Raw genomic sequence first — 26,924 nt, 5'->3', positions numbered from 1 at the left:
GTGACTGGGAAACATCGGGAGTAACGTTACATGAAGCCGACTGTTAACTTCAGGCTCTGTACACCACGCAAAGTCGGTTAACGTCACGTAAAGATGACTACCTCGGGGCCCTTGGATCGAATGGAACTCTGTGAAAGCCTCTTGACATGGGTAGGTCATCAAATGGGAAGGTTTTTTAGTTTTTTAAATATTTATCTCTCACTGACAGACAGCTCTCTGGCGCCGGGGCGACGCTTGCTAGCTACTTCTAGCTCCCGGGGCTAGCGGGGTGTAACGTTAGCGGGCTCGCCGCGGTTACGTGCACCGGCCAGCTGTTTGCTGCTTTTGCTGCTGATGTGTCGCTTTTGTTAGCTGCCAGAAAGCGTCCACCCGGCCGTGAACACAATACTGCCTCTAGCTCTGGATTCAGCTAGCTCAATGTTGCAGTGCCCCGTCGTGTGTTGTGACGGGGTGGATCTAACGGCAGAATCATTGGCCTTGTTGTGGTCCATCTCTTTCTGAGCGAAGTCTCCCCTCTGGATCGTACAGCGCGTCAGCTCGGTGTCTGCTTTGGAGTCTGACATTCCTGCCATTGTTGACAGTCGCATCGTGTCGGAGCTCCCTCCCTTATTTCCTCTTGATCATAACACGTCAAATACGGGCTCTGCTTTCTAACGGGACTCTAAATAGTTCCACTTAAAATCTGAAAACGGATTTGGAAAATAGCATCAGATTGTAGGGTCACATGACACGGATTGTAGCATGTTTACATTGTTGACAGGAATCACATCTCTGAACTGAAATGTAGACTTTGAGAGAGGGAAAAGGCAATACTTCTGTCACTGACGACTCATTTCTAATGCTTCAACTTCCATCACAAACATTATTCAGATGTGCACAGACGTGTGAATGGATGGGCTGACGTATCATTTGGTGGAAACTGTGCGTCAGTACTTTCATGTTTTCACCACACACTACTGGTTTAAATGTCGGAAAACAAATTCAAGTACAGCTGGTTTTAGTTCGACCTCAGGACAATCAATCTACCGTCCTGCGTGGTCATGTCACATCATCATACTTGAAATCAATTTGTGACTTTTCTGTGAAATGGTGAAAAAGGCCTTTCAGAGCTTGTGCTTATGTAATGTGACATGAGCATTGATGCCTCATCCTCACAGCTGTTTTCACAGCTTGGCAACTCAGAGTTGCCTTTCTTCGTGCTCCTCTTAATGATGTCGCTGTCAGACATTCCCCACATACCTGTCAGCTGTGAAGTCACAGCCCTGAGTGTGACCGACTGTTATTAAAGCGCATGGGGCAATACCTCTTACGAAATAGCAGAAGCCTCAGCATTGAGTCAATGTGTTTACGATTGTTGTTTGGTTTGAATGCCAAAAGTATTGACGTAACAATAGGTTTGATATGGAAAATGAATGATTTCAATTTGTTCTTTCAGAGTTCTTTATGTGGCCCAAGCCGCATTAATATCTCGTAATTCCAGTTATCAATCGACATGCAAATTTTTTTTAGTTTCACCAAGTGTATTAATATGAATAATGAATTAATAACTGTATCCATTTCCTACAAATGTGCCCGATAACGATAGTAACCAAATGCAGTATAGCAGCACTGCTTGGAAATGATCACGTCTGACATGCTTTACACAGAAAGTATGCACTGGATGACACGTCACCGAAGCTACGAGGTGCATTGCTTTCATTGTATTGTCTGTTTTATTAAAAGTTGTATGGTGAGACCTGATATGGACATTATAGTGTCGAAGGTAGAGTATCCGTCTTCACTTTGATCACTTGTCCTAGTCATGTGACATTTGTGTTTTCCACTGCTAAACTGTCTCACTTCCAACTGTTTACACAAACTCTTAGGTGTGGACTTCCTTTTTTGCATCAATCCGCCCTGTTTTTGTAGTTATGCCAATATTGTGAACGATATCATTCGTTTCATTTTGTATTTCTTTGCTTTTTTTTCAAAAATGAAAACATACGGTTTTCAAATAGATAAGACAAAGTTTATTTTCTATTTCATCGCCCTGTTGCGTGCTACCACGAAACGGTTGTCATTCCCTGAGTTATTGTGCATGTGCCTCGTTTCGGTCTCATACATTGTCAGACATGAACTTCTTAAAGTTAAACTCAATTAAGCTCTCTTCTCTACCCTATGAGCAGAGGGCTATGGATGATGTGATCGAAGCAGACTGAATGTAATCTGGAAACATGAGCAGATTTTATGAAACCTGAACCTCAAAATCCCTCAGATCACATGATGCTTTGACAGATTAATTGGTTTTCAATCATCACATTGCAGCTCACACACGAAGATTGGGCATTAAAAGGGCCTTAACCCTCCTGTTACCTTTAGGGTCAATTTGACCCCATTCAATGTTTAATGTCGGTGTTCTTTGGGGTCAATTTGACCCCAGGCTGTTTTTCACTGTGTCAAACATATAAGAAATATCAACTTTTTTATTTATTTAAAGGGCTATTTAGGTAGTCAACAAACAAACAAACATAAAGTACCTCACACTTAAACTTGGAAAACAATATTAATTCTAATAATTTTCAGGAGGTTTTAATTGCTGGGGTCAAATTGACCCCGAGGGTAAAATATGTTCGTAAATGTAAAGGTAACAGGAGGGTTAAGACACTGTGCAGATAAAATAGTACAATATGGTTTGTGGCAAATGCTGCTTAATCTGGGTTGTGCTGTTTCAGTGACCACACATTACTGTAAACTTGATAGGAAACCTTTAAGCAATAGAGGTTGGAAGTCTTAGTGGTTGGCAATAAATATCATCATAACCTAATCATAATAATAATGAACTTGGGACATACGAAACAGTTTATTTCATTAGCTGAACAACAATCTTTGTAGGCTATTCTTGCAATACAAAATTGTCTGTAAAAATAATGTCTAAAATAGATGCATAACACACATGTAGTGTTTAGTTCTGACTAGAAGCAACATTTAAATATCACTGTTGCAACAAATATGAACAATGTATTTATTTGTGGGTGCATGTGTAGCTGTCACTATTGTTATGTTGAAAGTAGTTGGTCCCTGGAAACGGTGACTGTTGATCCATGCTTATACGATGTGGATGGATACCCTAAAAAGATGATTATTTCTAAAATGATGTTGATTTCAACAAACTCTTGGTCGCTAGAATGTTTCTCTGTCTGTGATAAATGGAGTTTTATTATCCATTTGAGTTTTATGGCCATTAATTTATTTATGATTCCTGATCGACATTCATTTGTGACACAAATAATGAACTTCTAAAAGCATAATTCATGTGTCATCAGGAAAAGAAACAGCTGGAAAAGGGGCTTCTTTCACTGATAGCCAGTGTCTGCACAATGTCCCATACAGCATAAAGGAATCAGCAGCGCCGCTCCACTGTGGCTTTTCAAGAGACATCACATGGGCATACATTCTGTAAAAAGGCTTTGTCATCCAGTCAGGGCTCCAGACTGCGACCAAATGGTCGCATTTTGCGCCTAAAATTAGACACAGTGCGAGTAAATTTTTCATCAACTCGCGCATGCGCGACCAGTAAATTATCAGATTTCTTTTTTTTGTTATTAAATATTTTTGTTGTTTACAAACTTGTTCTACACTTCAGCCCACTATAGTTAGCGGTAATGCCTGAATGACTGGTTTGCTAACCGACATTAACTCCAGAAGAAGAAGAAAGGAGACGAAAACCGAAGAAGAAGAAGGCTGGCCTGTGTGTGAGAGGGGGGGGGGGGCTAATGTGTGAAAAGAGGCGCACCGCAACGGAGACACAACGAGGGCGAGGGCCGCAGAGTTTGAGGTCCACGAGGGGATCCTCACCACCGAGCGGCGTCCCCGTCCCCCGAGTTGAATCTCTGGGTCAACTCAGAATCTCTGGGTCAACTCAGCCGACTCTCACATGTCTGCCCTTATAGACTGATGTTCACGGTAAACGCATTCGATCTGGAGCGCGCGAGGGTTTTGATAACGTTAGCGGAAGGATTTAAGTGACAACATCCGGTTTTGCAAAGTTAGCGGAAAGAACCACGTGAAACAACATCCGTTTATCAAAATAAGATGTCGACAAATCATACACTAACATATAAAAGTAAACAATGAACTGATGTTGTATCTTTATAGATAGTTTCTGAGATTTAGCTTAAATTATGCTAACATTAAAATGTTTACTGTACCAAGGAAGAGTTTATAAAAATTAGTCAGTCTTTTGTATGTTAAGAAAAGTCCTGTATATAGATTTCCCCAAGAGTTCCAGGAAATGAATGATGCAGAAGATGTGTTCCATATATGAATCCCCTACAATAGCAATCAAACAATTGTAATGTATCAATTAGGAAATTTTCAAAAAGTTCTAAATGTTTAAAGAAATCGGTAATTTCTTTAATGTTTGAGTTTTATATGTATTTCCTCATAGTCCTAGGCAATAAGCAACAATGCAATAGAATGCTTCAATCAACACCACCGTGATCGGTATATTATCGGATCGGCAGATACTGATTTCAGTGATCGGATCGGCACCAAAACCTGATCGGTGCATCTCTAGAAACCAACCAACAAAATGTTTTGATTGGCCACATCAAACAACATGCACATGCTCAAGGTATGTTTTCTCTTCAAATATGTTTGAACTCAATACAGTAACTTCTGAAGAGTTCTCTGTTGTGAATGTTTTGCAGTTCATGAAGGCAAACAGGCATAAGATTGTATATTGTCAAATTATTTATCAGTAATACAGTAAAATGATGGGAAAACTTTGCAAGTCGATTTATAGTGTGTTTTTTCCTGCAGAAAAAAGGCGCGCCTAAGCCGTTTTCCCGAGCGCCTATGACAAATCCCGAGCGCCTAAGGCAAAAAACTGCGTTGAAAAACAAAAACAACTGTGTTCATCAGGTTCATGTCAGCGAATATGTTCTCAATAGTATGTTCAAGGAGGTGTGCTCACCTGTGTGTGTGCGTATCACAGCTGGCCAGCTGCTGATCACATGAATAGAATCGACTGCATGAATAGAAAAAAAAATGGGACCACCCACCACCCATTTTGACCCAGGAAAAGTGCTAAATTTTCTGCTTGCGCCCCTAACATTTTAAGTTAGGAGCGACTGTGCTCCTAGTTAAAAAAGTTAGTCTGGAGCCCTGCATCCAGTGGTGTGTTTACCACAGGTCGGTTGACCTGACATAAAGTCGAGCATGGGGAGCTGTGGCAATGACAACCTATTTCTGCTTGGGAACAATAGTTTAGGGTATAAAAATAGAGCATCGTCAAAGGTACTGTTGCTCAGTCGGTCTACAAAATGCAATAGATGTGGATTTTTGCTTCATTTTTTCCCAGTGTCGGCACTTGTTGCTGTGACCCACCAGGTGTAATGCCCTTTTTCGGTCTTCCACAGTGCTGCTTACTTTCAGACTGGTCTAAAAAGCAATTTGAAAGCAACATTTTTGACGAACAGTTTCATCACAATTACATCCATTCTAATATGTAATACAATCTCACTTTCCAGTATTGTGTTAGCATCTAAACACAGGAAGTCGGCACGTGACCCGCTCTACGAGACGACTCCGCCTCACAGGAACGGAGTAGACTTGAGTGTGATCTGTCGTATTCATTTTCGATTGCAGTCTCAATGTGGCAGGGTAGTTGGAGCGGGTCAGGTTTTCTCAGTCTCTCACTGGTAACCCGTGTTATTGATTCAGGGTGATTGTTTCTGTGTTGTGCCAGAGGTTTACTGATCCACCGAGAAGCTATCTTATTGGTGATTGGCTACCTGGAAAAAAGTGATGGCTTGTTAGTGGAAATGGGAATAATAATACAGATGTTCGAGGGGGTCATGCGAGTCATTTGAAAGCGTTCATACAGTCATTCAGGAGCAATGTAGTAAAACTTTTAGTGGATGTACCTAGAAGTCGATCTATACCCACATTAGGATATTTTAAATAGCTTTTTTTGTTATTGGATCAGTTTTACACAATTTATTAACCCTCCTGTCGCCTTAGGGTCATTTTGACCCGATTAAATATTTCACCCTCCTGTTACCTTTATATTTACTAACATATTTTACCCTTTGGGTTCAATTTGACGCCAGCAATTAAAACCTCCAGAAAATTATTAGAATTAATATTGTTTTCCAAGTTTAAGTGTGAGGTACTTTATGTTTGTTTGTTGACTACCGAAAGAACACCGACATTAAACATTGAATGGGGTCAAATTAATCCTAAGGCGACACGAGGGTGTAATATTGATTCGGGTCAAATTGACCCTAAGGCAACACAAGGGTTAAAGTGAGTGGGCAAACATTTTTAAGGTTCACAGTTACGTAGAGGTTGTGCACTTAATGTCCACCCGTGTATCTAAATGAAAACAGCAGTCTATAGTATTTTAGGAACATTAATAAAAATATTTAGGTTGTATAAATGTATCGACGGATTTGTGTGTGTCGTTTTGAATGTCATGTTGACCTTGTGTCATGTGACACGGGGCTGTATTGTTTACAGTGTCAAATGTCTTCCTGACCTCTGTCTCTGCTAATAAGGGATATTATATGTATCTTAGGTGTTGCTTCATGTACCAGACCTATGGAATTGATTGTAAAGAATACATCAAAATAATAATAAAGCACAGTGTATTCACCTGTCCATTGAAAATATGTTCAAACCAGACACACAATACAGCCACACAGAATTAGAGCTGTTATGCATCATCTGAATCTCCTACAACTAGTAGTTTAATATTAGGGGAGCCAACACCAAGATAATGGCATATTTTTGCCTACCCAACACTTGTACAGTAAAATATTTAAAAAGAAATCTTTGAGTTTATCTGCTGATGTCTTGTTTGTTGCCCTCTTGGTGAATCTGTGACTCAGAGCTTGAGAGCTGCACGATGCGCCACGTAATGAAAAGTGAGCCGGATGAAACGCCACGCAGACGGCATTTAAACCTCGTCATTTTCTTTCGGTCCGAACTCCAACATTCCCGCTCTCAATTTCCCCCCCTCCTTTGGCCTGTGGGCCGAAACAAATATTCTCTTGTGTCTGGGCAACATACTTTCAGCCAGCTGGAAAAGTGGCGAAGAAGGATATACAGGCCAGAAAGAGAACCATGGCTTGCCAAGTGAGAAAAAAAGGTTCTGCAATAAGATGGATGGAGCTGATGAAAGAGAAACTGAGCCAGAAGGAGAGGTTTAGCAGGAGCAGTGAGTGAGCTGCACACACGTGACCATGCTCTGGCCTTCAGGGAGCTACTCTGGAAAGATTCCATCATCATCCCATTTGCCTAACTTGTCATGTCAAATGTTTGTTGACATTTTACTCGAGGTGCACTTGACTGCATCGTTTTCTGCTGCACTCAACAGGTGTCTGTCTGTTTTTCTTTTTTAGATCCAGACATTTGGAGTGGAGGCTCCATGCAAGACGGTCGAAGACTTGACGAGCGGCATCGTCATGGCCCAAGCGCTGCAGAAAATGTAAGTTCTCATCTTCAAGAGGGAGAAGGAAATGCATCTTTCTGAGAATACTTCTGTGGTACACCGTTTACACTGTTGGCTGCATTTTGTGTTATTCCTGAGCGGATCGAATTATATGTTGAAAGACAAAATATCCGAATGCACTGTAAACATAATTCTCACTTATAAGTCCACATAATATTCAGAATAAACTGTCAGCCTTTTACTCTGTATGTTTGCTGAAGCCCTGTTCTCTTGTCTATCTGCATCTTCTAGAGATTTAGTTTATTTCAATGACGCTTGGATTGGTAGAGTCAAACCAGAGGTTGGGGACAACTGGAGGTTGAAGGTAAGAATACGTTAGTTGTATTTGTAGGTGTGTGTGGTTTATGTTTTGTGAAACAAGTTTTTTTTTTCCTCATTAGCAAATGACATAGCAGACTTCAACGTTTAAATTAAATGAATCTGTTTATCCAGAAAGTGGTGATTATTTGGTGGTACTGTCTAGGTTAATTGCTATTTTTAATATTCAAGGGATACCTCGACATAAATCTCTCGTTTCAGATCAGCAATCTCAAGAAGGTTCTGAAAGGCGCTCTAGACTATAACCAGGAGGTAAGAAGACTCTACTTTTATCATTTAGATTTCATCAGAACCCAGCATTCAACTCACAGAAGCCGACGTTTAGTTTAGTTTAGTTTATTAAGGATCCCCATTAGTCTACACCGTAGTGGAGACTATTCTTCCTGGGGTCCAGGCAAAAAACATTACAATACAATACAAATACATAAAATGCAGTACAGCATGATACATTTTCACAAAAACACTTTTACTTAGAAAACAACATTTACATTAAAAGTAAAATATTAACACCTAAATACCTTAAATACCTAAAATAATAACCTAATCTACTATAATTTCCTTTCCGATTATTGCTGCCTTAAATTTCCTTTTGAAATCACATTTATTTCTTGTTAGAGTCACATATGAGGGGAGCACATTCCAGTATGCAATGGCTCTGTACATTACTGATTTCTTTAGTGCATTAGTTCTTGGTAGAGGAAAAGTAAAGTGACCATTTAGTGCATGTCTAGTATTATAAGCATGTCTCATTTGCAGGTGATAGCTGTAAAGACAGACTGACAGGTTTCTGTGAGGAATACACATTATTTAAAAACAGAATAAGGCTACATGCCAGTCTTTCATCCACCCTCATCCATGACAGCCTGGCATGCATATCATCCACACTACTCCTCACAGAGCAATGAAGTGCTAGTCTTGCCGCTCTGTTCTGAGCAAGTTGAAGCTTACCGAGATCTTGCTTTGATGCACTAGACCAGATAACAGGACAGTAGTCCAGATTCGACAGAACTAAAGATTGTATAACTAGTCTAATTGTCGTATTAGTTAGCAGATGAGCGCTTCTTGTGGAGTGGGCACACATCGTGTTTGCAGACACTGCCCTTAATCCCTTTAGCTCAACACAGGCCACGATAATCCGGTTTTCATATCATGATATGTTTTGATTATTAAAAAGCCTTTTATGCCTGTCTAGATCCTTGGTCAGCACATTGACGACTTCACACTACCCGATGTCAACCTCATTGGGGAGCACTCTGACCCTGCAGAACTCGGGAGGATGCTTCAACTTATTCTGGGCTGCGCTGTCAACTGTGAACAGAAACAAGGTACACATTACTCACGTGTCCTATATGTGGTTCGAAAACAACGTTCGGCGATATCACATTGTTTTACCAACTCGGAGGCTTGAATCCCGCTCGTTATATTGTCTATTTCTCCAGAATACATCCAGACCATAATGATGATGGAGGAGTCAGTGCAGCATGTTGTCATGACCGCCATCCAAGAGGTGAACGATCATGCTTTTTTTATATAATAATAATAATTGTTGACCGATGAGAATAAGGTGGGATTGGGATGGCTGACGGTGCTCCTGTGGCCGTCGGCAGGTGCAGCTGGTCGCTGGTTGTCCTCATAACTGAACCAAAGATCAAGTTTGGTGCTGTGCACACTGAACTTTCTTCCAACCCTTAACTTATGTCTGTGTGTTTCTGCAGCTGATGAGTAAAGAGACTCCAGTGATGGGAGGAGCTGACTCGTATGTGGACCTAGACAGACAGGTATGGAGACTATAAAACCTCACAGTGGTGCTTTTTATAGCACGTCTGTTTTCTAACGGTGCCATCAAAATGGTCTTAGATTAGACAGATTTCAAGTTTGAAGGTAACTGGTCTGTATTGAATCGACTTTTCTTTGACGGTGAAATATTGAACATTCACACGTGAAAGTCTTTGAACTCGCACACAGACTCCCTCCAGTATCGGCATTTTCTACTGAAATATCAACACCAATGCCGTTACACACAAAGTGCTTGAAACCAGACCTCTGCCTCAGCCGATGCTAAACCCTCTTCCTCTTTGGCCACGGCCCTGTGAAACAGCTGGATGTTTAGAAGAAACAGCTGGATGTGTCAAACAGCGAGCATCAGTCGACGTGCTGCGCTGTTGTGCAATAACTGCTGTGTACAAACTGCCTCAAAAACATCTCGCACTGTTTTTTGGGGTACATGTATTGGTTTAGTGCTTGATCCAACAGCTCCTTGAGGTTATACATGTTCTTTTCTTTAGCCTCAGCCGAGTAGACAATAAATTGTGTGGAAATTAAACAAAATCTGCAGGGTTTTAATTCTTTTTTTAACTTTTGTTTCTCAGCTGAAGAAGACGGCAGAGGAGCTGAATGATGCCTTGTCGACCAAGGAGGAGATTGCCCAGAGGTGTCGTGAGCTTGACATGCAGGTTGGTTTGATCGCTCGTGTGTTAGGGTGGTCGGCTTTAAACCTCATCACAGCACGGTGTTCAAATCTTGTGTCCAAACCTGAAAGCCTGAAACACCATTGGGCCTGGCGCGGTTGTATAGGTCATTTAGTTATCACAATGGCACACTATTAAAAAGGAGTTATGTGAATAATTGACATTAATAATATTGCATAACATTATTCTATGCTGCCCTCATTATGAGAGAACTATTCGGTCTTTGTCTTCATGGAATGACAATCATATAATGTCCAACCCGTGGTTACGGTATATTTTAGCTGTTTGGCAAATAGCATTGTGCAATGATGATGCAATTTGAAACTGAAAGGTTGAGTGAGCACTTCTGAACAGTAACTGTATACTTTTCAGGAACATATTCATACAAATAACTAACTTTACTTTACTTTTTTGCCTTTTTATTTTGTAACTTTTCATACTTCTTACAGCTATTGTTTGATTACACTTTAAAAGCAGCTCCTTTTTTCCATCATTACACTGTAAAACAACTGATTGGACTTTTCTATATTTGTTTACTTCAATATTTCCTGGTTAGATTGTTGATTTTCTTAACCTTAACATGTTGATTTTCTTGAACTTAACTGTGAGAAAAAAAAGAAACATTAACACACTTTGTGTATCAATATTGATAGCAGATGATCATAATCTTTGATTTACATTAACTTGCTAAAGACAGAGCTAATGCAGATGAAATGGAGCTGTGATTTAAAGGGTTACCTGCTCTCCCTTAAATCGGCTTGCTGATTTCCTGACTATGCATCACTGTGCCTTGCTTTAAAGGCCCTCCGTGTCCAGGAGGAGCGTGATAGACTGAGGTTAGACTTTAATGAGCTAGAAGAGAGGGTAAATCCACACTTTCTTTTCTTTCTGTCTCTTCTTTCCGTCTCCATGATGTGTGTGTGGTGTGTCTAATAGTCCTGGGGGGTTCTGTCTGCTTGCACCAGCATCCCCTTTGGAATCCAGATCCCCCTCCTTCTAATTATCTGCGCATGTGTGTTTGTGCACACGTACACACATGCGCCTCATGGGGCACACCGGCCACAACACGCAACAAGTTTGCTGTGGGTGTGTCAGTTGTCACCCTTTCACTAATTATCCCTTGTTCCCTTGTGTGTTTCATTGCTCTCCCAAAGCAATAGCAGACAGTCAGGGGTAAACTGTTGAGTATATGTAAAATATCACACACACTGTATATTATTATATTTATTATGTGATGTAACCATTCTGCTTTTTACTGAATGTAAAGTGCACATCCAGAACCCTTTTAGCAAAATGAAAAAGGACTCTGGTCAGGAGGCAGTCAGCAGCAGCATTGCTCGTACTCTAACTCAATTACTTATGTTTCTTTTATTTTTTATGATCAAAGCTCTGATGGGAATAGGCGTGTTGCAGTGGGAGCATTTTCACACTTTTGCAAGTTGTCCGAGACCACTCTAACATAAGTGTTACCGACACATAAATAGAATATATTTTACACATAGAACACACTTTTTTACAAAAGCAGACGTAGCCAGTGCGTCAGCGGGAAGTCAGAAAAGTCTGATGGCATTTGTTTTAAAGTCTCAATATATATTAGCTCATGACTTATTTATACAGGGTTGAGAAATTAAGATATGTGGTGATAGTTATATCCTTTCAGGCCAGGCAATTACACAATTTGATAATAACCGTGCTTATTCATCTTATAAATATATTTCTATCCCCTTTTAACAAAACTATTAAGATTAGTTTTTTAATGTTTTGAGCTGTAACAGACTTAGTATTGAATAACTATCATTTGTGGCACATTGAAAACTAGGAATCTGCTTTGCTTTGTATGGAGTTTGATACCCTGTCTGCCATGTTGAGAAGGCAACATCAAACCATATGTAGCCCTCTTTGCTATGTTGGAGTTTGTTGGTTTTCCCCGTTGACGTGTTTTTTGGTGTGCGCTTGCTTTATGACCAGAAGCGATGCTGCAGCATCATGACCGAATGGATTGAATGCTGTCAAGAAAATGTTGCGTTTACATATCAGTAGTTTCGGAGAAGAACTAACTTATTTCCTTTTTCTGCTTCTCTTCATTCTCTATCTTCAACATTCCATCCCTCTATCCTTCTCTACACCGCCCATAATCCTTCTATCCCTCCGTCCTCCACTCACGACTGAACCCATGTCCTCTTGCCCTTTCTGGTTCTCTTTTTGCATTCCCATTCTTTGCCCTCCTTTTCGCTGGCGTCCCTTCCACAGGTGGCAGCCCTGCAAGAGGAGAAGAGCAGTTTACTCGCAGAAAACCAGGTCCTGATGGAGAGACTTAACCAGTCTGACTCCATAGAGGATATAAACAGCCCTGCAGGACGCAGACACCTGCAGCTGCAGACACAACTGGAGCAACTGCAGGAAGAAACATTCAGGTTGGGAGTTGATAGGAGGAGAGAGATTTTGTTTTGTAAAAAGTTAGCGTTGAATTGATGGATGCTGGTGTGTCAAAACCTGATTTAAAAAAAAAAAAGATGATTACTGCTAATTCTGTCTAGGTTGGAGGCATCAAAAGATGACTTCCGGATCCGTTGTGAAGAGCTCGAAAAAGAGCTCGTGGACTTAAAGTCACAGAATGAAGAGCTTGCGTCTCTGGCTGACGAAGCACAGTCTCTCAAGGACGAGATGGATGTCCTCCGGTAAGAAGGGGATGCTAAATCTCGGCTCTCAACACACTCGGATTACTGTAATGAAGCAAACTAAACTCAAGAGATGCCAAATGGAAATAAATATCCCAAAGAAAAGGAGATGAAGCTAGATAAATAATGTATTGTTGAGCCACTATCCTGTTATTTCCGACTACTCTCCTTTCCGTCTTTCTAAATGGAACATTGAAAATTGAGAGTGCCTGTTGTTTCCCTCCCCAGGCATTCGTCAGACAAAGTGTCAAAGCTAGAGGGCACAGTGGAGCACTACAAGAAGAAACTGGAGGACATGGGACTTCTCAGGAGACAGGTACCCAGACGGCAGCAATAACTTAATGCTGTTCTATTGCGATGAGTTGTAATGCATTTTCCTGACGATATATCACTCGGCGTTCCTTATTTAGTTTCAATCGGTACCTTTTAAGAAAATATATTCACCACGGGTTATTCTAACAACTGCCCATATTTGTACGTCCAAGTTACAAACAAATAAAGTTGTCTGTCGTTCTCTCCCAGAATAAGCTTTTGGAGGAGAAGAACACGGTGTTAATGCAAAGCATTGTCAGTTTGGAAGAAGAGATACGAAAAGCTAATGCGACTAAGGGCCAGCTGGAGACGTACAAGAGACAGGTAACCAACCAACAGCCATGGTGACTCAGTATTCACATGGCCTCTGGCGTGGCGATGTAGCCCAACTTGTTAATCTGTTATTAGAAAATACTCACATTCATATCTATACATAAATGTATAGATATAATGTATATTTGAAGAGGTAATGTATTTACCTTATCTGCTCTTTCTCTGCACAGGTGGTTGAACTTCAGAACCGACTGTCAGAAGAGTCTAAAAAGGCTGACAAGATGGAGTTTGAATACAAACGCGTCAAAGAGAAAGTGGACTCTCTCCAAAAAGAAAAAGATGTATGTACAATTCATTGTATTAATATATGTACTTGTACAGTATTATTTCACAGTATTATTTTGACTCTGAAGTTGAATATAACGTTTTCCGAGATATCCCACCATACATTTTCTCGGTCCTATTTTATAGATGGAATGTATAAAAACCAGAGCGGTGTGCCTACATTTATAAATGAAACATTTTGTTCTCCAAGTAAGAAGAAGGTTATGCATAACTTTTAAATGCTGCCGTATACAAAGTTACTAGAGTGTGCACGGACCCTACTTGATTGACAGATGAATTATTTTGGGCACATTGGGGATCTTCATCGCAAACCCTGCACCATTTAATTTTCATATTTTCTGGATAACTCCGTCACACATGTTCCTCTCCCTCTGCAGCGTATGCGTACGGAGAGAGACTCTCTGAAGGAGACCATTGAAGAGCTACATTGTGTCCAAGCCCAGGAGGGACAGCTCACATCAGGTAAAAGGAAGAAATGCTAATCTTTTAGCTTGGCCTTTCTTCAGCAAAGTATAATCTACTTGGCCAAGCCTAAATATTTGGTTTTACCCTTGATTCACGTTACTATTTTGTTTGTTATAGGCTTGTTGCCGATGGCCAGCAACGACGGCTCTGACTCCCTGGCTGCTGAGATCACCACCCCAGAGATCCGGTATGCCCTTTGAACCCCACATTTTCATTCACTGAAGTGATTTAATATAGAGAAGCTGGTGAGATAGAAATGTCGAGTACAAATATCGGATCATCTCATGCGTTCCTATTCACTAGGTTACAGAGGAAGAAATATGACGTGAAAGTATTTGTACTTGCTGTTACAAGTTTTTGGAAACAGGTTTTGTTGCGTGCTAGACACGCATCAGAAGATGTAAGATTAGATTTGTGAGGTGGCGTGCGGTTGTTCACTCTGTAGCCAGATGGTTAATGGTCGGCTCCCTTTTGTTCTCCGCTGTTTTAAAGTGAATAATTTGGGCTTTAAAAGAACCGTCTCTGTCGTGACTTATGCAATAGTTGGGTGTGAGTTACATCAGCCCGACTGCTGCTTTCCAAGAGGGCTGGGTTTCGTGCTGGCAGCATAACCCTAACCCTGGTTCACACAGTTTACCATGTGTGAACAACAATACATATGGATTTACTTTGAAATCCTCTTAAAGCTACTAATGGGAACACAAAGTTAACCCAGTCCAGACTAATTATTACCCTGTGGAGGTAAAGTAAGACAACAGCTGCCTGGCCTGAGGTCATGGCATATCCTGCAAGCTTTCAGAGGTGGAAGGTAAAAATTGCAATAGCAGGGTTTCATGTGAGATTTCTAAAGAGAAAAGCTGGTTGAAATACAAAATTGATGATTCATACTCTCTTGTGATGTCCGATTCATCGTCCAACAGTGAGTGTGAAGACTGAACCAGGCTGTGCCTTTTCGACACATTCAACCTGTTGCTTTCATAAGCTGCATCCAGAGTTGATTTCTGTCCTTCAGTTTCCACTAAACCTCGACCAACAGAAATCCGCTCATGCCATGGTAATATTTTCCGAGTAAGCTGCATTGAGAACTCTACTTAAGTCTTCCTCTGCCTTTGCTGGCTCGACCTTCGCGAGCCAGCAGCTGTGACTTCATCTGGAAATAATTTTAAAGTCTTCCAGTTGGAGAGTAGTCGGCAGCCACGCCCTAAAACCACGTGATCTGTTACGTCTAGGATCTGTCTTTTGATAGTGTTGAGTGTCTGCTGGTTTCTATCGCTTTGGGGGAAAGTATCTCAAGTATCTCTGCACCTTTCCACCTTTTCAGTTTTGTGTTTAGCTGAGTCCAAAGTTCGACATCAGGCGAGAGTCATATCAGTCGGGGGAACAGGGTGGGCATCTCAAAGTACATACGGTATATTTCTGTTTTTTGAGGAGGCATTGTTGGTCAGTCTGACAGCCAACCGCTTGTCAGTTGTCTTGTTGCTCTAAATATTTTAGTATTATCTACAGTCTAGTTAATACTGGTTCGGCCTAGTTACTAGACCAAACCAGCAGCTGGGTTGCATCCATGTGCATAACGTGTGTGTAAGTAGAATGTATTGAGTTTCCCAAGTGCTAAAAAAATTAAAATTTCTCACGTTTAACTTTGCACAGTTTGTGCCAAATAGTAACAGAGGACAAATATAATAAATATACAGAGAACTACGCATGCAAAAATGTGTTTGTACTGGTGTGCTGTGTTAACGCTGTGATGTCACGAGTATAATTCTCAGTCCGGCTAATCAAAGATGAATTCTTGTGACGTCGCTCGGACGGACAAGGACGAGGTGGCTGAATACTTCACATGATTTAAGCCGTTGTTCATCTTTAGCCGTGATGATATAATATCTGATTTAATTGACATGTAAATGTTTTATAGGGCTTGGGAGTACAGGTACAACAACCCATATTGGTTGGTTCAACTATGTTTGATCAGTTATCGCTGTTGTTTGAAATGAATACTTTCTTCCGTCCCATGTGTTGCTCCAGAGAACATCTGATTCGTCTTCAGCACGAGAACAAGATGCTGAAGCTGGCCCAGGAGGGGTCCGACAATGAGAAGATTGCACTGCTGCAGAGTCTACTGGAGGATGCCAACCGAAGAAAAAATGAACTGGAGACAGAAAACAGGTCAGCAGAGGGCACGGAGACACACACGCACCCTGGGAGCCCTCGCAGCATAAGCTAACAAACTGGAGGCTGAATTATTTTTTGTATTTGCCTATAAAAACATGATAACAATTTTTTTTTTCTTGCTTAGTTTCTTATTGAAAATTCATGAACATCTTTGGTTGTGTTCATGTAGTTTTGAGAGACACAGTTTCAGTGTGTGCTGCGTGTGTTGGTTTTATTTAGGTGTTCATGTCCCCCGTGAGATTCTCTTTGTCTTTACTGGAATTTCAGGGAGCAAGCTTTTAGTCCGCAGCCTGTCTCCCTGCTTATTGCTGCGTCTAAACGTTCTGGTCAAACTGGTCTTTTGTGCTTTTTTAAATTTTTAAATCTAGGTTAATCAATCAGCGCCTGATGGAGGAACAGGGTCAGGTGGAGGAGCTCCATAAGAATCTTCAAGAACAGGGCTCCAAAGCGGATGATGTAAGTAACGACATGTTGTTGTGCACTGTGGAGGCATGACTCCGATACCAGTTGGAACTCTCATCAAAACACACGTGAACAAAGACGTTGGACAACACGGCAGCGCACCGCTCCTCCTGAAGGCTCACGGCTTTGATATTTTAGTTTGGAAAAGTCACATTACCAAGGGAAAATGAGTATAATTAACATAATTAGCTCTCCGTCTTTTCACTCAAACCAACACTTATTTTAAGTATTTTGATCACTTTTTAATACAGTTTATCAAAACAATTGTGTCAACGAAAATTGTATCAGCGAAACTTTCTCACGATTATGGAGGAATTATCTCAGAAGACCTTTTAATTAAGTACATTATTTTAGTACAAGGAGCCGGTGTGTCAAACATGCAAATATCAGAATCAGAATCCGAAACAGTTTTATTGCCAGGAATGTTTACACAAACGAGGAATTTTTTTTGGCGGAAGGTGCAACATTTAGACATGACAAACATGACAAACAACAATCAACACGAGTCAATATGAGAGACACCATGACTGATTATCGCGTGGATGATTTTTGCCTCTTAGTGAAATACCTGTGCATTTTCTTTTCAAATAATGCTTCCACTCACAGACGATAGTAAGTATAACTTTGTGATTCCCGACAAGTTCCCTCTCTTAGACGTTGTTCTTTCAAGATGTTAGCTATATTAGTTAAAAAATCTGTGTTTTATGTGGAACTAATGTTGTGTTAGTTTACATATTGTAAACATTTTGCAAATCTAAATACTTAACGCACTAGTTACACTGAGTTTCTGCACTAAAGTAGGAGTAGTTTGGAGATTCTGCAGGTCTCTTTGTCCTGTTAGAAATAGAAGAGCGGCATCTGTTATAGGTTATTATATCTTCTTCCATCACCCGCCCAAAGGTTTTGGTTCGGGGTCTGCATTTCTTCTGTGTTGCCTCGTTTGCGGAAAATAATATACTTTAAAAATATAGTTTTATACCACAGGATAACATTACACAAACATGTCATGTTCTACACTCCGCTCTGTTGGATGAAGGGAAATGTGCAGGGTTTTATTATATTGTGGTGCCTTGTAGTGACTACTTTAACGGTTCTTTTGCATTTATCCAACACCAAAGTCTCTGAATGTTTCTTGTCTTTTAATTTTTTTATTTGAAGTTGAATTTGTAGGTTGGAATATATTGTTTATCCTTGATTTTGATCTTCTTTTTCTTCAGTCTTCCATCCTGAAGAAGAAATATGAGGAGCACATGTAAGTTCCCGTTTTACAAGTCCATAAATATGCTCGCATATAAACCAAACTGGGTTTGGATATATGTAAAATGTCCTCTTAACTGGGAGGCTTAATGTGAAATATTCCACAAAACTTTGTTTGAATAATTTTTGTTGACGTTGGTGCTTTGTACTCTTCATCAGGGATAAACTACGAGAGTTGAACAATGAGTTACTGAAGAAGAACGCCTTCATCGACGAAATGGAGCCCAAATACAACACCAGCTGTGAGTTTGAATTCTGATGAAAAGCAGTTGAAGCCTGATGACCTCATCCTCTTTTAACACCTGTTCTCATTGTTTTAGCTGAAAGGAGTATGATATTGTAATACAGAAACACTGAGACATAGCATCGCAAAAGACGACTACACTAAGCTTAACAAAATCCCTTTTATGTTGTTGCCGCTCAGCCCAACGAGTGGAGGAGCTGGAAGACGCCTTGAAGAAGAAAGATGAAGACATGAAGCAGATGGAGGAGAGATATAAGAAATACCTGGAAAAAGCCAAGAGTGTGAGTTTATTTTTAGCTGAACTATTGCGTGCTCTCAGTGCAGGTCAACAGGACAGTGTATATGTGATTGAATGTGTCCGCTCCAGGTGATCCGGACCCTAGACCCCAAGCAGAACCAGGGTTCAGGTCCAGAAGTCCAGGCCCTTAAGAACCAGCTGCAGGAGAAGGACCGGATGTTGCACTCATTGGAGGTACTAAAGTATTCGAGTTGGATGATCCGGTAAAGAAAGCAGTGGATTCTGCAGCTTGTTAACCTTTATAGATGAGCAGGGGCTGGAGAAGGAAGCATGTTAATCAAAAAGCTCTGGCATTGATCATTTGTGTGTGCTTTTGAATGTTTTCTCCAAACAGAAAGAGATGGACAAGACAAAAACCCAGAGAGAATATGAGGAGAAACTGATCGTGTCTGCCTGGTACAATATGGTAAGAGGGACCTTTTCAAATCGTGTCCTTTTTAAAAATTCTGGCCCACACAATTGTACAGTTGGGATTTATTGCCAAGAAGATTAACAATTCATAATACACAGAAAACCAGTCTTTGAGGGGGAGCAATTTCCTTCCCTGCTTCACTCTCTCTCATTATTAATATGATTTATATATGTGAGTAATATAGAACCTGAAGCCATTTTTATGCGGAAATGCCAAACGGTTGATGGTACCAGCTTTTCAAAAATGAGAATTCCCCACTTTTATTATAAAGAATTGAGTATCTTGAGGTTTTGGACTTCTCATCGGACCAAATATATATTTTTAATAAGTCATTTTGTGCTCTTGGACAGTGATTGGCATTTTTATTTTCCAAATATTGACTTCAGAATTTAGTTGCTACTTCTAATAATACATGGCTCAATCTAGGATAGCTCTTAGGAATAAAATATGAAATGAGGCACTGAAAAACAGACGTATTACTTCAGTCAGTTCCTATTAATAGACGAAACATCTTACTTTTTCTTACGCATAGGATTCCATCCACATGTATTTATGTGTGAATTTGAATGCTTTTAGTGGGTTTTAGTATGCATGAAATTCATAATTATTTACAGGTCATGCAAGAAGGCATTTCAACCACCAGAGGGCAGCACATGCTTATCTATAGTTGTAAAAGAAACTGCATGTCCTCCGTTAAACATGTGATAAATAGCTGGTGTTAATGTTCACGTTAAATAGGAACTCGTCTGGTGTTTGGGCTCTTGTGCTGCGCTGATGGCAGCTGATTCTCTGGTGACTTCCACTCTGCGTGTCGAGCTCCTGCTAAAGCTCTGGCTCCTTCGCGGCTCTTGACTCTCCATCTCTGCATCTTTTTTTCCAGGGTATGTCTCTGCAGAAGAAGGCGGCTGAAGACAGACTTGCCAACACCGGTTCTGGTCAGTCCTTCCTGGCCCGGCAGAGACAAGCCACCAGCACACGTCGCTCCTATCCAGGCCACGTCCAGCCAGCTACCGCAAGGTAGATAGCAGCAGGGCAGAAAAACAATGCGACAAACTACCCCACAAATCCCCTGAACTTTTTTTTTTGAGGCCGCTATTTGCATATTCATTTCTAATGGACGTTCTTGTTTTCCTGCTTTCCGCCTATTGATTTTCTTTTTTTTTCCCCCTTCTTGATCAGATCCATGAGGTAGAGATGCCAGGCAAGGATGCCCAAAATCTCGCAGCACTTTTTCTTCTTCTTTTTAATTTTTTTTTATCACAAAGCATATTTTACCCTGCCTCCTGTGATGTCAGGCTCCACCCCTTTTAAACACCCCAGCATATTCCGTAGGGTCTGACTAACCACCCCAAGCAGCCTCTCTTCCTCCCTCTCAACCACTGACCTTCCTCAACCTGTGCTCTGTGGCACACCTTTTATCAGGCAGGTAATTTTGACCCCAAGGCAGAGAAGAACCATTTCTGTTTTGAGGAACCGCTCTTGCCCGTTCATTTCACATGTTTTCAACGTTTGGATTCTGTTTTTCAAATATGTTGCTCTCCTGCCATGTCATTATATGTAATTTTCTTATTTTAGATGCAATATAGAGCAACAAATACATACAACGGCAGATTTATAGTCTCATCATCTCATGTAAATGTTCCTTTGGCTCGCTTTTGGTCTCGATGATCTCTAACAGGACTTCATGATTTGGAAAGACAAACAGGTGACTGTCATCTGGTAACGGTGCAGCAATAATGGTGGCTGGAAATTTCCTCTGAGAAAAAACTTAAAGTTGTAATCCTCAGCAAAGAATTCTACATAACTTTATCATTTTCAACATTATCTTTCTTACCGTCAAGCAGACTGGGAAATGCATCAGTTCATATAGTTTTTGAGCTCCACCAGCATGGAGCAGGTTGTCTCGGACAACACCACCTCACGTGCCACAGCATTACATTTCAGAACATGCACCTCCGTGTTCGGTCCACAGCGCTGCACAGACACAAATGTGTTAAAGGGATAGTTGTGAGATCGTTTGAGATCCTCTGATCGGGACTTAGTCTGCAGATCACCGGTTCTGCTAATGAGTGACCAAAGAGGAGGAGTTTAAACGGTGAAGGTTGTTCAGGGTCTTTTTCAACAGTACACAGTGCTTCTCACGCCACTCTCAGCATCTTGAATCGGTATGTATGCCTGCTGCAGCTGTTCCTGTCCTTTCTTCAACCCATTTCCTGTTCCACTCTGTTTGCCTTGTCATTGTTTTTAAGCCACATCCTGAACGATCTATTAACACGACGGACCTTTTTTCTTTTTTTAGACGCTTTGGAAGTGGCCCTGTTCGTTGGCTTATGTGTTTTAGATCAAGGCGCAGAATCTCAAGCTAACAAACCCCGCCGTCTGACCGTTGTCTCTCTCTTTCCTCCCTCAACAGCAATGTCACTGCATGACTGGCACACCACTGAACTGGCCACGCCTCGAGCGGCCCGGCCTGTCTTTGGCCATACGCTGGCCCCGCCCCCTGAGACACACGGTGCATGAACTACCTGCCTGCCTGCTGTTTGCATGCCTTTGCATTAACTCAAGTCTGCGAATAATCAGCACACCAGTAACGGCATGAGCACTAACAACCCTCCGCAGCGGCGTGCATCGTAACCCCCGGACCAGCTCAAGGAGGCCAGCAACTAAACTCCTTTCCTTCCAGCTCCGTGCTCCTCATGTTCTCCTGCTCTTTGTTCCCCTTCTCTCCTCCCTCCCCTCACTCTTCGGGCACGAGCCTGCTTGTGCTCCCATGCCACGTCCAGTCTGTTACACTTCAATTTATGTTACAAACACCCAGGACAGGGGCAGAATACAGCGGCGTCGTCTGTCAATCAAGAATAGGCCTTCTCTGCCATGTGCAACTGCCTCGGGATACCTCAATGACATATTTCCACATATCTGTCTCTATTTCCATGGGAGATAAATATTTGAGAGGTGTGGCCTGTAGATCAGTCTCCATAACAAAAAGCTTTCCCCTTTAAACCTCCAGGTATGGTTCTGCCCAGCCTCTCCTCCACATGTTGCTCTTAGAAGTGGTTTTACCTCAAGTAGTAGTCCGTGCAACGAGTGCAGGACATTACTGTGACGTCCTGTCGGCATTCGGACAGATCGGAGCATAGGATGGCAAAATAAGTGTTTTAAAATGAATAACATTGTTACAGATACACTTTCATACGGGATAAAAGCCCTCATTCAGACCACTGACTTGTTTTCCAATGGAATTTAATGTCCGCATAGCATCTATTTCTCCATTAAAATCTTACTTTAATGCACATTTATACGGCGGTTGTAATTGACAACTATGTTGTCTGTTATTTGTCTAAGTAGCAAATAACCAGTCTAATTGAGCCAACAGCAAGAGGCTCGGCGGGCGGTGCATTTTGTCACACGTTTTATCCATTTTACCATAAAACATAAATGCTAATTTAATAGAATAATTTTCTGACAAAAATAAGCAAATGAAACCGTACATTAGCTCTTGCAGGCTAATGTCGAGGGCATTACGTGTGTTGGCTGGACAGGGCTCAACCATTTGAAGAAATGTAGAAAGGGAAAGCCCTGCAACGATCCCAAAGGATCCCGTTGATCACAGATGTTATTCAATCCATTTCAGTTCATGTCAGTTTTTTTTTTTTGGCATTGACAAATGTGTTGACCGCTTACACAGTTTACACAGATTATCAATAATAAGAAACCTAAAGTTGGTGTTGTTGAAAGACATGATGTACACTGTGTGTAGTTTTTAATGTATTATTTCAATTTAATTTTCAGAGGTATGTTGACAATTAGGGTGACAGAGACTTTAAAAACAACAACACCTGGAGTTAAGGATATTTATAGGCATATGTGCATACAAATTGTTCAAAAAAGTGCGATGGTTGAATTCTCCCATTTTAGTGCCTGGCTGGTCTTTTTCTGACTAAAGAAGGCAAGGCATACCACTCCTATTTTAAAGACCAGTTTTATTGTGTTATTTGAAAAAAAGGTGAGTTTTTAATCTCATATTCATACATGAAGTAGACTTAATGAGGGCTTTTCTTCTCTGTACTTTGACCTATTTTACTTTATGTATTATTGTGTAACCTTGGTTTAATTCATGCCGTGCATTTTTATCTTGATGGCTTATTTATTCTTTCTGGCGCTTGTACAGCAATATTGTTACATCTTCTTTCTTTTTTTATATCGGTAGTATTATATCACCACTTGTACTGTTACAATGGAGTTGAAGTTTCCATACAAGATTGAGATACTGTTACACACTTGTCTTATGCAACAAAAGGAGGAGATCTAAATAGCGTATTGTTTGTCTCCATCTCATGAAAATGACACACGGTTATTATTAACCGTCATCAGTGAAAAAATGAGGAAATTGTGCACGGTCTCCAGTCTTTTCAGGAAGAGGACGCTCCTAGAAAACGTGTCACGTTTTAAAAACAGAATTTTTTTCTCATCAACAAAAGAAAGCACATTTTTACACTTTTTAATTCCCTGAAAGGTCGGTGACCCTAGAAAATGACCTTTGGTGTTTCTAGCGATGGCAACAAAGACTGGGGGAAAGCCTCTTCAGCTTCAAGCATGCGTGGGTAACTGTAGTAACAGTGAGCTCAGATGTTTGATGAACTAATCTTGATCAAATTATATTCAACATTCAGGCATCAAATAAAAGAACATGCCCAAAGGGAGTGGTGACGCGGTACGTCGTTGCCGTCTTAATTCAAAGCAAAGCCGTGATGTTTTGTCTAGTTCGCGACTTGTTTCTGTCCAAGTCTGTGTTTTGGAAACCACTTGCCATGAACATCCAGCTGTAAGTTATATTACACAGAACTCTTTTTAACCGTCCATCCTCATGAGTCATTGGTTTGGTAAGGAATCTGTATATAATGGAACACTTCCACGTTGGGGTTGACCCGTTTAAAATCATATCGGGGATGTCGGGGAAACATTTTTCTGTTATTTAATAACCCCTAAGAGAGGGCCTATTATGTTCTCTTTAATCCCCGTTCAAGTCAGCCGCTGTAATGTGTCGTTATATGCGTCTGTGTATATACTTAATATTACTGGCAAATAATGAGATACTGGGAGGGGGGAGATTATCGCAGTAATAAAACCTGAGAAAACCAGCTAGTTTGTGACATTCTCTGACCTTATTAATGGCAATTTCGTCTCAATAAAGCAAGGGTTTACTGTTTAATGCTATGATCCCAAATCATTTTCATTTTTCAGAACAAAATAAGGAAAATCGCAGTATAGAAAACGTGGTCATAATGTGGCGTATGAAGCTCTGACCGATAACTGCACCGTCAGAAGTGTTTCAGAGTTGAGACCGACGCGTGCAATGTTTGCTGTATTTTTGTACTCATTGGAAAATGTTTCTTTACATATTGAAGTTGCAAATAACCTTCCATTTGCCACGTTTTTATAACACGATGTACATACTAAATGTGGCCGTGCTAGAGGAGGTCTCTGGCTATTTGAGAACAATAACATGAAACGTATGTCAAGTTAGATGGATTTCATTTAGCGTCGGTCCGATCAGGGCCTGTTGATGGGAAATGTGCTTCCTTCGCTCCAAAACTTGGAACTTACTTTGTAAATAAAGCTTGTATAAAACTGTCCGCGTCTCTCTTCGGCCTCATTTTTACCAATCATGATGACCAGTAGCATGCAATATGAAACCACACACACCGTAGTCTAGTTCCATAGGTCCACTTTATTTAAGGTGGACCATAATTAGACTGGTGACATCAATTAATCCGTGACCATGAATTCCATTGTACACACAATTGATTATCTGTATATTAGTAACGTATCAAATGACAGTGATGAACCGACAGAGGAAGCCACTGAATCTGCAACGCCCCTCGTCTGGACGGAGCTTCAGCTGACCAGCCCGCAGCACCAATGTTGCTTCTCTTGTAGGAACTGTGTTGGCACTGAGACATTCTGGTCCAACCACTGGATGGAAACACATTACATCTGATGAACGATGAACAAAGATGGCCGCTCGCCAGCTACCTGGATAAGAAACAAAATTGTTTCAGACAAGCCGTTGTTTCCCTCAGGAGAAGGGATATAGATATATAGATATATAGATATATATATTTGGACTTCATATGCCAGATAGACAGAAGTAGCCTATGACTCTGAATTAAGGATAATTTGACTGCTGAGTGTGTAAATAAGCAACTGTTTGCAAAAAAGTTCACAGCATTAATTTAGAGAGTAATACGTCCCTCTTGTGCACCTCTATGACCCCAAGTGACCAAAAGTATAAATAATGTAATACAGGTAGAATGAGCCTCAATGAACCAGATGGAGTTACCGTGGCCTGCTGGTGGAGATTCTGCAGGAAGAGATCACGACACATGTTTAGTGTAGCTATGTCACACACACATACACACACACACACACACACACACACACTCCTTGGGTTGCAAAGACCATAAAAGACCAAACAGTCAAGTCGAGGCCGTTGGTGAATTTAAATCCTTTCTTCAGCCGTTCTTTAACGCCTTCCAGCGGTGCGTCTTTGCTTTCACTAGAACACTAGACCGATGGAACAGTATACAGGTCCGGCTTTCTCTTATTTATAATGCAGAATTTAGATTAGCATTTAAGTTACTGTGTATGGTGAATGCCAATTAGGTTTTCCATAATAATAGGTTGCCTTACCCGGCATCCTAACTTTGGCCGTAACCACTCGCGTTGATCCGGAACCCGTTTGGTCCTCGCTAATGAAGTGAATCTGTGCACGCAGACGCATCCCGGCCTGGGAAACGAAGCCCGGATCCCCCTCGAGGCTGCGGACACAGAAACTTCCCCGTATCGGTGTCGCATTCTTCATTCCTGAGAGCTTCTTTCTCTCTCTCTCTCTCCCGACCTCGAGCCTCTGGGTGCTGCCTCCTGACGTTTAGCAGGCAGAGGTCCAGAGTCCATGAAAATACACTCCTCCGGTTTCTCACTCACTTCCACCATGACGGCTCTGTTTGAAGGGAATGGTTGCAGTCCGGTGTGGTATCACTTCCCAAAATTTGCTGAACGGATTGGTTGTCCCTATTTCTAGTCCACTGCTTACCTTGAGTGTTTGTGATGTTGTTTGCACAACTGTGTGATATGTTATACAGGACCGTTCTCTGGTGGACAATTATGAATTGCACATCTTTAGGAGGTGCTTGGATTACATCATAGCAATTCTGAAGGGATGTGTACATAATGTCAAATACAATGCATGTCCTGGCATATTGAATCATCAAGTGACACTTTTCTGCCTTGTAGTGGATGTAATAGTTTTGAGGAACATCTCCAGGATTGTTCAGTGTCCATATACCGATGAAATTACACCTGCCTCACTGTATGACATTTACTGTATGTTCTAGCTCTGGTTTGCTCCAATGTGTCATCAGGATTTCAAGGACACGAAGGAGAAGAGAAAAGGCGCCACGGGCAGACAGTGAGTCGTGAACATTATTATTATAGTGGACAAGCAGCAGCAATAACAGGATTCCACCCGTGTGGTCCCCGATCTTTGTCCTGTTGCTTCCATGTCATTCCGTTAAGGTTCGACGCCCCGTCAAATATCACAGATGAATAGATTCATCCATCCTATAAACAACCGATGTTCTGCAAAAATAAAACTATATGAATATAATTTGACTTGAGATGCTCTGACAACATTACTATTTAAGAGAATTTAAATTGATATGG

The 26,924-nt window shown here is 41.1% G+C and overlaps 1 protein-coding gene across 5 annotated transcripts; it reads left to right on the top strand.

Annotated features, from left to right (window-relative positions):
• Window positions 1-42: 42 nt before the first annotated feature.
• Window positions 43-24,833, top strand: hook3 (hook microtubule-tethering protein 3). Of its 5 annotated transcripts, none has more exons than XM_056432631.1 (25): window positions 43-150; window positions 7,386-7,471; window positions 7,727-7,799; window positions 8,015-8,065; window positions 9,006-9,138; window positions 9,253-9,320; window positions 9,529-9,591; window positions 10,183-10,266; window positions 11,083-11,145; window positions 12,532-12,695; window positions 12,819-12,959; window positions 13,188-13,275; window positions 13,482-13,595; window positions 13,775-13,885; window positions 14,267-14,351; window positions 14,472-14,541; window positions 16,380-16,520; window positions 16,895-16,982; window positions 18,206-18,240; window positions 18,405-18,487; window positions 18,670-18,770; window positions 18,857-18,961; window positions 19,122-19,193; window positions 20,080-20,216; window positions 21,613-24,833. In XM_056432631.1, the coding sequence occupies exons 1-25, from the start codon at window positions 94-96 to the stop codon at window positions 21,626-21,628; spliced, it is 2,229 nt and encodes a 742-aa protein (XP_056288606.1). In that variant the 5' UTR covers window positions 43-93; the 3' UTR covers window positions 21,629-24,833. The 5 variants fall into 5 exon arrangements, with proteins under 5 accessions (XP_056288606.1, XP_056288607.1, XP_056288609.1 ...); XM_056432632.1 differs by having other exon boundaries at window positions 20,379-24,833; XM_056432633.1 differs by lacking the exon at window positions 43-150 and adding an exon at window positions 3,553-3,942.
• Window positions 24,834-26,924: the final 2,091 nt, after the last annotated feature.

The sequence above is a fragment of the Pseudoliparis swirei genome, chromosome 15 (assembly GCF_029220125.1).
Source record: "Pseudoliparis swirei isolate HS2019 ecotype Mariana Trench chromosome 15, NWPU_hadal_v1, whole genome shotgun sequence".
NCBI lineage: Eukaryota > Metazoa > Chordata > Actinopteri > Perciformes > Liparidae > Pseudoliparis > Pseudoliparis swirei.
The sequence above is the reverse complement of the archived record's forward strand: the minus strand, read 5'-3'. Positions and strand labels throughout refer to the sequence as shown.

Excerpts from the sequence above, each read along its gene's own strand:
- hook3 (XM_056432631.1), top strand. The coding sequence starts at position 94 with ATGACTACCTCGGGGCCCTTGGATCGAATGGAACTCTGTGAAAGCCTC. Across the intron at positions 18,488-18,669 it reads GCCCAAATACAACACCAGCT|CCCAACGAGTGGAGGAGCTG; the intron begins GTGAGTTTGAAT and ends GTTGCCGCTCAG. Across the intron at positions 18,771-18,856 it reads ACCTGGAAAAAGCCAAGAGT|GTGATCCGGACCCTAGACCC; the intron begins GTGAGTTTATTT and ends TGTCCGCTCCAG.